At 45.9% G+C, this 10000-nt stretch overlaps 1 protein-coding gene across 1 annotated transcript in view; it reads right to left on the bottom strand.

The window, feature by feature from the left end:
- gnas (GNAS complex locus) overlaps positions 1 to 9643 on the bottom strand; it is a 64840-nt gene extending 55197 nt beyond the window's left edge. The window contains exon 1 of the mRNA XM_037535058.1: positions 8965 to 9643. Within this exon, the coding sequence (XP_037390955.1) occupies positions 8965 to 9223 (259 nt within the window). The 5' untranslated portion in view covers positions 9224 to 9643. The remainder of the gene's footprint in view (positions 1 to 8964) is intronic.
- Positions 9644 to 10000: the final 357 nt, after the last annotated feature.

Raw genomic sequence — 10000 nt, 5'->3', positions numbered from 1 at the left:
AGTGTATTGTAGTGTGATGTAGTATATACACATATGTGTGTTGTGTATTGTATATTGTAGTGTATTATAATATATATATATATTGTGATATAGACTTCCAGTGCCGGCGAGAGCGGCAGCCTGTTACAGCAACTCCTGCTTACTTTTGTGTTTTTGTACTTTTTGTACTGTCTTCCTCTCTCTGTTAGTATGTAAGTTCACTGTGTGTCTAGCGAGTTGTTTTCTGCACTATGGACACCAAGCTAGTGGAGTTTGCTCTGGTCCTCGCTCTACTTTTTTCTTTGTTTACAACCACGTCCGGACACCCCGTGCAGAGCCACGGCTCTATTGTTTACAGCCGGGATCAGCTATTAGCGTTGTGCCACACGGTGGTGCTGCCGGACGAGAGACCCGACATCCCCCGCGAGCTGAGGAGGAAGTGGTAGTATTTGTGAATGATAGATGGTGTAACTCCAGGCACATCACTACTAAAGAGCAAATCTGCTGTAAGGACATCGAGCTGCTAGCATGAGACCCCTGTACTTGCCTAAGAAATTCTTGCATGTTATCGTGATAACTACGTATGTCCCCTGCTCCGCCAACACTGAGACTGCCTGTGTGATCCTGCACTCATCTGTGAGCAGACTGCAGACACAGCACCCTCAAGCCCTACTTCTCATCTCCGGGGACTTCAACCACACTTCTTCGTCCTCCACTCTGCCCACCTTCACCCAGTATGTAACACCAGAGACAATAAAATACTGGACCTGTTTTATGCCAACACAAAGGAGGCATATATGTCATCACCCCTCCCTCCACTGGGAAGATCTGATCACAACCTGGTTCATCTCCTGCCTGTGTACAAACCTCTTGTTCAGAGGAAACCAGCAGTCACCTCCACAGTAAAGAAATGGTCTGAGGAAACTGAAGAGGCTCTGAAGGACTGTTTTAGCACAACATTGTGGGAAGTGTTGTATGATCATGAGGAGGAGGACATAGACAGCCTCACACACTGCATACCGGACTATGTGAACTTCTGCGTGGAGAACACTGTACCCACCAAGACTCTACAGTGTTTCTCTAACAGCAAGCTGTGGATTAACCCTGACATAAAGGCTCTTCTGAAGGAGAAAAAGAGGGCCTTTAAATTAGAAGACAAGGAGGAGCTGAAAGCTGTGCAGAAGGAGCTGAGAAGGAAGATCTGGGAGGGGAAAGCTAGCTATAGGAAGAAGATGGAGGAACAGCTACAGCAGAATAATGTCAGTGGAGTCTGGAAAGGCCTTAAAGCAATCTCCAGCCACAAGAAGCCCGACTCTCAGGCGGTAGGGGATCAAAAGTGGGTGAACGATCTCAATCTATTTTTCAATAGGTTTGATCACTCACCCTCCCCTCCCACTACACAGACATCTCTGCTGAAACCCTCCTGTCTGGCACTTCCAACATGCTGATCTACCCCTTCTCTCACACCCACCCCCAGCCCCACAACTTTCAGCTTACACCCACCCCACATTGGTTCTTCTGCTGGTTACGGTAACCCTCAGTTCACACATTCCAACACTCAACAACCCCCCCCTGCTTCACCTTCATAATGGCCCAGGTGAAAAATTAGCTCAGGAAGATCAAGGTGAGGAAGGCTACAAGGCCGATGGCATCAGTACCAGGCTCCTCAAGTCCTGCGAATCACACCTGATGAAGACACTGGAGAGGCTGGTCCTTAGACAACTCCGCACAACGGTGAGCTCATCTATGGAGCCACATCAGTTTGCCTACCAGCCTGGCATCGGGGTGGATGACGCCATCATCTACCTGCTACATGGAGCTCTTTCTCACCTGGAGAGGCCTGGGTGCACTGTGAGAAACATGTTCTTTGATTTCTCCAGTGCTTTCAACACCACACAGCCTGGGCTCCTGAAGAACAGGCAGGGGTGGACCATCACCTAACGCACTGGATCCTGGACTACCTCACCAACCCTCCACAGTATGTGAGGACAAAGGACTGTGCATCCAACATGGTAGTCTGTAACACAGGGGCCCCGCAGGGAACAGTGTTAGCACCGTTCCTCTTCACCCTGTACACTGCAGACTTCATGCACAACTCACCAAACTGCCACCTACAGAAGTTCTCTGATGACTCAACGATCGTTGGCCGCATCACAAATGAGGACGACGGAGTGTACAGAGAACTGATTCAGGACATTGTGGACTGGTGTCTGTGGAATCACCTACAGATCAATGCGGGGAAGACCAAAGAACTGATGGTGGATTTCCGCAGGCGCACACATCCCCCTCCAGCAGTGAACATCCAGGGAACGTACATTGAAAGAGTGGACACCACTGCAGACAGGAAGAAACTGGACAAACTGATCAGGAGGGTCGGCTCGGTCCTAGGAACTCCTCTAGACCCAGTGCAGGCGGTGGGAGATAGGAGGATGCTAAACAAGCTAGCATCCATGCTGGAGGATGACTCCCACCTCATGCATGAGACTCTGGCAGCACTGGGCAGTTCCATTAGTGACCGGCTCCTTCACCCCAAGTGTGTGAAGGAGCGCTATCGCAGGTCCTTCCTTCCTGCTGCTGTGAGACTGTTCAACCAGCACTACTCCCAGTAGACCACACACACACACACACACAATATACACACATACAATATACACAGACACAATATACACACATACAATATGCACACACAATACACACACATACAATACACACACATACAATATACACACATACAATACACACACATACAATACACACACATACAATACACACATATATTCAGAATGCAAATATTATCATCATGCAACATGTTCATAAGTGCAATACAGGTCTTATGCAACTCTTGTTTTTATTCTTATTTCATTGTAAATAGTTTAGAGATTTAACTTTTATTATTTATAATATTTATATTGTTTCCCGTTTCTATTATTGAGCACCTTACTGCGATTACTCTGCTGCTGTAATACTGTGAATTTCCCCGCTGTGGGACTAATAAAGGATTATCTTATCTATCTTATCTTAATGTGATGTAGTGTATTGTAATGTGATGTGTATTGTATTGTAGTGTATTGTAATGTAATGTAGTATATTGTACTGTATTGTAGTGAAATGTGATGTGTATTGTAGTGTATTGTAATGTGACGCAGTGTATTTTAGTGTGACATATTGCAGTGTATTGTATTGTATTGTATTGTAGTGTAAATTCAAGAGTTTTATTGTCATGTGCACAGCAGAACAGGCAGTTACACTGTACAATGAAATTCTTGGAAGGAAGTTCCTCTATTCACCAAATATAATCTTAAGAGAATAAAAAAGAAAATATAAGAATAACTAGTAGTAAAAAGTAAAAGTAAAAATGTACAGTATGTGCAAAGTTCAAATAAAATTAAAGTTACATGTGCGTATGTGCAAATATGTAGAACAGCTGTTCATAAAATGCATCAAGTAACAGATAAACAGTAAACAATATTGTTCTGTGCAAGTAATAGATGTAAACAGTAAACAGTAGAGTTCTGTGCAGTAATAGATGTAAACAGTATTGTTCTTATAGCAGCAGTACAGTGTAGGTAAGGTGCAGTTATTGAGTGCAATGGGGGGGGGTAGTGATTGAGGTGTTCACCAGCCTGATGGCCTGTGAATAGAAACTGTTGGTCAGTCTTGTAGTCCTGGACTTCACACTCCTGTAACGTCTGCCTGAAGGTAGGAGTGTGAAGAGTGTGTGCTGGGGGAGTGTACTGTCCATGATGATGTTGTGGGCCCTCCTGATGACCCTGGCATGATAAATGTCCTGTAGTGAGGGGAAGGCTGCTCCTGAGATGGACTGTGCAGTTTTGATCACATGCTGGAGAGCCTTCCTGTCCTGAGCAGTGCAGTTTCCATACCAGACCGTGATGGAGCTGGTAAGAACACTCTCGATCATACTCCTGTAGAAGGTGCTGAGAATTTTGGCTGGCATGCCAAATTTCCTCAGCCTTCTCAGAAAGTACAGTTGCTGCTGGGACCTGATGATGAGGTGTGTATTGTGAGACCAGGTGAGATCCTCACTGATGTGGATGCCAAGGAATTTGAAGGTTTTCACCCTCTCCACCTCAGTCTCACCAATGAACAGGGAAGTATGCAGCTCCTGCTTCCTCCTTGGATCAAAAATCATTTCCTTGGTCTTGTCTGCATTCAAAGAAAGATTGTTGTTATGACACCAGGCCACTAGCTCAGCCACCTCCTTCCTGTATGCTGTCTCGTCCCCACCAGTGATCAATCCAACAACTGTAGTATGATCAGCAAACTTGATGACGCTGGTGTTGTTCTGGGAAGCCACGCAGTTATACGTGAAGAGTGTGTACAGAAGGGGGCTCAGCACACAGCCTTGTGCTGGATGTGCGGCTGCCGACTCTGAATGACTGCGGTCTATCTGATAGAAAGTTCAGCACCCAGTTACAGAGGGCGGGTGTCAGTCCGAGGGTGAGGAGCTTTTCTGAGAGTTTGTGTGGGATGATGAAGATGAGTCGATGAAGAGCATTCTGACATATGTGTCCTTGCCCTCCAGGTGTGTGAGGGCTGTGTGAAGGGCCGTGTTCACTGCGTCGTCTGTTGACCTGTTGTGATGGTATGCAAACTGAAGAGGGTCTATAGTGTTTGGAATGGTTTCCTGGACATGAGTCATGACTATTCTCGAAGCACTTCATCACAATTGGGGTGAGTGCAACAGGGCGACAGTCATTTAGGAAGGTCACAATGCTTTTCTCTGGGAGGGGTACGATGGTGGTGGACTTGAAGCAGGATGACACAAAAACTTACGCGAGGGACAGACTGAATATGTCTACAAACACATCAGCCAGTTCTGATGAGCAAACTCTGAGTGCACGCCCAGGGATGTTGTCTGGGCTGGCTGCTCTCCATGGGTTTATTCTCTTCAAGGTCCTGCACACATCCACTGATGTGAGAGTGAATGATGTGTTCTGTGTGGCCATAATGTCTCTCGGTCGGCCAGGGTTGAGGGCCTCGAAGCAAACATAGAACTCATTTAGCTCATCAGGTAGTGTAGTGTGGCTGGTTGTGACCGCCCTGCTCGTCTGTTGGTAGCGGGTGATGTGCTGTAGTCCTTGCCACATGTGCCGGGGTGTGGCATCTGTGATGGTGTAGTAGCCTTCCAACTTCAGCCTATACTGTCTCTTGACCTCTCTGATAGATCTACGCAGGTCATATCTGGACCTTTTGTAATCTTCAATGTTGCCTGAGAGAAATGCAGCATGGCGGGCACGTAGCATGGATCGAACTTCACTGTTTATCCAGGGTTTCTGGTTGGGGTATTTTCTGCAGCGCTTTGTAGGGACAACACTTTCAATGCAGCAGCTGATGTAGCCTGATACCCCAGAAGCATAGTCCTCTAGATCAATAGTACAGTCCTCTCTCATAGCAGCAGTTCTGAACACATCCCAGTTTGCACTGTCAAAGCAGTCCTGAAGCACTAAGTCAGTTTCTTCATTCCAAACTTTGATAGTCTTACTCACTGGAAGTGCTTGCTTGAGGAGTTGTCTGTATGCTGGGTAGAGGAACAGAGGAACTGGGTAGATGTGGTCGGACTGTCCGAAGTGCGGCCGAGGAACGGCCTTGTAGGCCCCCCTCACGTTGCTGTAAACTTGGTCGAGTATGTTACTCTCCCTTGTCAGAAAGCTCACATGCTGATGGTACACGGGGAGGACGGTCCTCAGGTTGTATAGTATTGTATTGCAGTGTATTGTCTTGTATTGTATTGTAGTGTATTGTATTGTATTGTAGTGGAGTGTAGTGTATTGTAATGGAGTGTAGTGTATTGTAATGTAGTGTATTGTAGTTTAGTGTAGTGTATTGAAGTTTAGTGTAGTGTATTGTATTGTAGTGGAGCGTAGTGTAGTGTAGTGTATTGTAGTGTAGTGTACTGTATTTTACTGTATTGTAATGTATTACACTAGACTATTTTTCTGTGTTCCTCTGACAGCCTGTCGTTCAGTTTCTGGAAGGACACAGACTCTTATTGAATAGTTCATACTTGCACTGGAGATCAGATGTATAGTATTTCCTACTGCAGCTGAGCTAAATGACTATATTATTATGATCATGATAAATTATGCCACAATGTGCTTTTCTGAGCACACTGAAGTGTAAAATAAAAATCATTGTATTCAGAATTTGAAAATTATTTTTCAAGTGTGGCCATTCTTATCGTACCTCAGAGAAAATGAAATACAGCAGATTGTGAAGATGTCTCTTTGTAAAACTTTTCCACCAGAGCTTCAACTCCTACTTAGTCCACATACATGACAGTCCATCTGCAGGACTTTATTCTATCATCATTTACAATAAGAAAAACAAACCAGTTTGAAGATCCTCAAAATAAAGTGAGGAAGTGATGAATCAAAGAAACACATGAGAATTTACTTAAAGGACAGACTCAAAGTAGAAATGCTCCAGAAAAAGCAGCATTAGCACAGTTTAGCTTACAGCAGCAAACACGGGCCGAAAAAACAAAGCAGCATTATATTCATGTAGCTTCACATATTTTATGTAATTTTTCATGCGTTTGTTCATCAGTGCACTTTCACTACAATACCCAGCATGCATTGCACAACAACCTCATAGAACTATGACTGATAGCCTAGCCAGTGAGCTACAGGCTAATACACACAACCAAGCTAGTTTTAGTGAAAATCTCACTGCAGCTGTTGAACAAAATCATACGGAAAACAGAAATTCTGTCTTTACTGAGCACAGAATGAGCACCAGGGACGAGTTTCAGTCAGAAGAACTTTAGCTTTAGCTGAAAGTTTGGCGACCTGTCCTCTCCGCTGATAACATGATTCCAACTGATCTGACTGTTACCCCACTTACCCGCCATATTACCCCACTGATCTGACTGTTACCCCACTTACCTGCCTTATTACCCCACTGATTTGACTGTTACCCCACTTACCCGCCATATTACACCACTGATCTGACTGTTACCCCACTTACCTGTCTTATTACCCCACTGATCTGACTGTTACCCCACTTACCCGCCATATTACCCCACTGATCTGACTGTTACCCCACTTACCCGCCATATTACCCCACTGATCTGACTTTTACCCCATTTACCTGCCATATTACCCCACTGATCTGACTGTAACCCCATTTACCTGCCATATTACCCCACTGATCTGACTGTTACCCCACTTACCTGCCTTATTACCCCACTGATTTGACTGTCACTTACCTGCCTTATTACCTCACTGATCCCTTTCTCTGCCACTATACACCGTTTAACTGCTGTTGTGCTCAGCACTTTAACTTTAGACCAATACTTTCACAATTTAAGGTTTACATTTATGACTGTGTGTGTGTGTGTGTGTGTGTGTGTGTGTGTGTGTGACTGTGTGTGTGTGTACGACTGAGTGTCTGTATGACTCTGTGTGTGTGTATGAGTGTGTGTGTGTATTACTGTGTGTATGAGAGTGTGTATGCATGTGTGATTGTGCGTGTGTATGAGAGTGTGTGTGAGCGTGTGTGTATGTGTATGACTGTGTGTGTGTGACTGTATGAGTGTGTGTATGACTGTGCGTGAGTGTGTGTGTATGACTGTGTATGACTGTGTGTGTGTGTGTGTGTGTGTGTGAGTGTGTGTGTATGAGTGTGTGTGAGTGTGTATGAATGACTGTGTGTGTGTGACTGTGTGTGTATGACTGTGTGTGAGTGTGTGTGTGTATGAGTGTGTGTGAGTGTGTACGGATGACTGTGTGTGTGTGACTGTGTGTGTGTGTGTGTGTGAGTGAAGTTAAGAACGCATGCTTTATATTAATCTGATTTTGTTCACTGCGTGTAAACGTCTGTCTGATACTGTGCTCTCTGAGCTCCTGTAACCAAAACCACATTCCTTGTATGTGTAAACAAACCAGGCCAGTAAAGCTAGGTTCTGATTCTGGAAATGTCTGCTAATGCTGGCTAATTTAAAAGGGAACATCAATGATTTTTAAAATCCCTGCATAATTAAGTGGCTAAGATGGAAACAGTGCGGTTCTCTGTTCTAGATAAACTTACCGAATTAGAACTGCTCACAGTGGTGGTGGTGATGGGAACCAGACCTCCCCCTCTAAAAGCTCCTCACAGAAAGTTCCTACATGAGATGGTTCTGAATTCACTGCTTGATGTCTGAGACGCTGTTTTATGAGAGTTTAGAGAACTTCAACTCCATTCATGGTAGTTGAACCATTTCACACCAAACCCCCCTGAACCTCTGTTTACACCTCACACAGTGGATTATGGGGAATTTTTTTAATCAGTGGAATTCTCCTTTAAATTAAAAATGCACCCCAAAAGCTCCTCCCACCTTCAAGACACGTCATCAGAAGGCTGTTTCCCCAGCCTTTAACCCCGCAGTGTGAGCAGTTTAGGCGCCACAGAGTTCATTTCTTAATTCTGTTCCTTTTAACCAGAAAATTTCCAGCAGACTAGATGGGTTTTAAAGACGTTTGAGCCCCAGCGCAACTAAACCTTATTCCAGAGATTCAGCTTTCTGACCGAGTTTCCTCCAAACTCTGAGATAAACACTCCGCCGGAGGTGGGCGGAGCCAGGTATTAAAGGGGTCTCCTTATTTTGGGCCCCTCACATCTGCTGTCGAACGAGATCTAACACGAGATCTAACATCCGAGATAAACTGCAACAACTCAGCCGCCAGAGAAGAGCTTCTGAACCATTTAAGGTGGAACGGTGAAATCGTAAGATTTCAGTAGCGATTAACAGGAACACGCAGCTCGTTTAGCTCAGCCGTTCCACCTTAAATGGAACACGAAACTACTGAACCATTTAAGGTGGAACGGACACTTAGGGGAAGAAAACATGTGTTTAGCAGTCAAATCTAAGCAGCGACGCTGCTACTTTAGCCCAGCCGTTCCTCCTTAAGTGGTGCACTATTTAAGGTGGAACGGGAAGTCCGATAAAAAAACTTAGGTAGGTTGTGGCTCTTCGCCTCTTACCCAGCAGCAGCAGCCTGTGAGTCTGTTTATACTCCCTCTTCTCCGCTTTGAGGTTCTTGTCGATGTTCCTGCTCCGCTTGTTCTCCGCTTTGAGTCGAGCTCTCTCCTCCACCCTCCTCTGCTCGCGGAGCTGCGGGTCGGAGCTGTCCGGCTGTCCGGACTCTCCGTCCGGCGCGGGGTTGGCGATCCGGCCGCTGGTGTAGCTGATCGCGGAGCGCGGCCCGAGCAGCCTGGCGCGGAGACTGTGACACATTCCCATCTCTAACGGAGCCGCTACTCCTTCTTCCAGAGCAGGAACACCGTCATCGCCACCACCATCATCTTCATCACCACCACCATCATCGCGTCTGTTCGGGTTCTATTCTTTATCCAGGTCAGTCTGACCGCAGGAGGAGGGTAAAAATAAGATGACCAGCTCCGCTCTGCTCCCTCCGGAGCTCCTCCCCGGTTCCTCTCCTGCTCCTTCTCTCCTGTCTCTCTCACTTTTGCCTGTCTGCGGCTCAAAAACACCAAGTCTACTTTCTTTGCGGGCTCCTTCTCCTCCTTCTCCTCCTCGGCTTCTCCGTCGGCCCCTCTTCAAATTTGCATGTGCCCTGAAGTTTCCATGTTCCTCTGACCCCGGATCAGCTCGGGGAGGCGGGTTGAACTCGTTTACGGGGTCTTTACAGCTGATCTGGGGTCAGGATTAAAGAGCAGATCCTCAGCGTTAAATTTTCAGAAGGGGGCGTGCTCTGTGACGTCACGTGGACAGGGGTAAAAAAGTAACAATGATTTACGGTGGAAACTGTTCAGAGACAGTTATTCACTGTTTTAGCATCAGCGCTGTGCGGAAAAACCCTCAGAGCCTTTACAGCCAATTTTACTGCTAATCAGCGCTGTGAGATCTTATTCACACTGAGTTCAGCGTGATTTACATTCATAAACGCAGAACGAGCTTCAGAAGGAAAGAACTCGGGAGCGAAAACCAGTAAAACAGATAAAGAGAAAGAAACAAAGTAAACAAAGCAGAACAGAAACACGGAGGACTCGGAGCTCC

This window comes from Pygocentrus nattereri, chromosome 26 (assembly GCF_015220715.1).
Source record: "Pygocentrus nattereri isolate fPygNat1 chromosome 26, fPygNat1.pri, whole genome shotgun sequence".
NCBI classification, from domain to species: domain Eukaryota; kingdom Metazoa; phylum Chordata; class Actinopteri; order Characiformes; family Serrasalmidae; genus Pygocentrus; species Pygocentrus nattereri.
The sequence above is the reverse complement of the archived record's forward strand: the minus strand, read 5'-3'. Positions and strand labels throughout refer to the sequence as shown.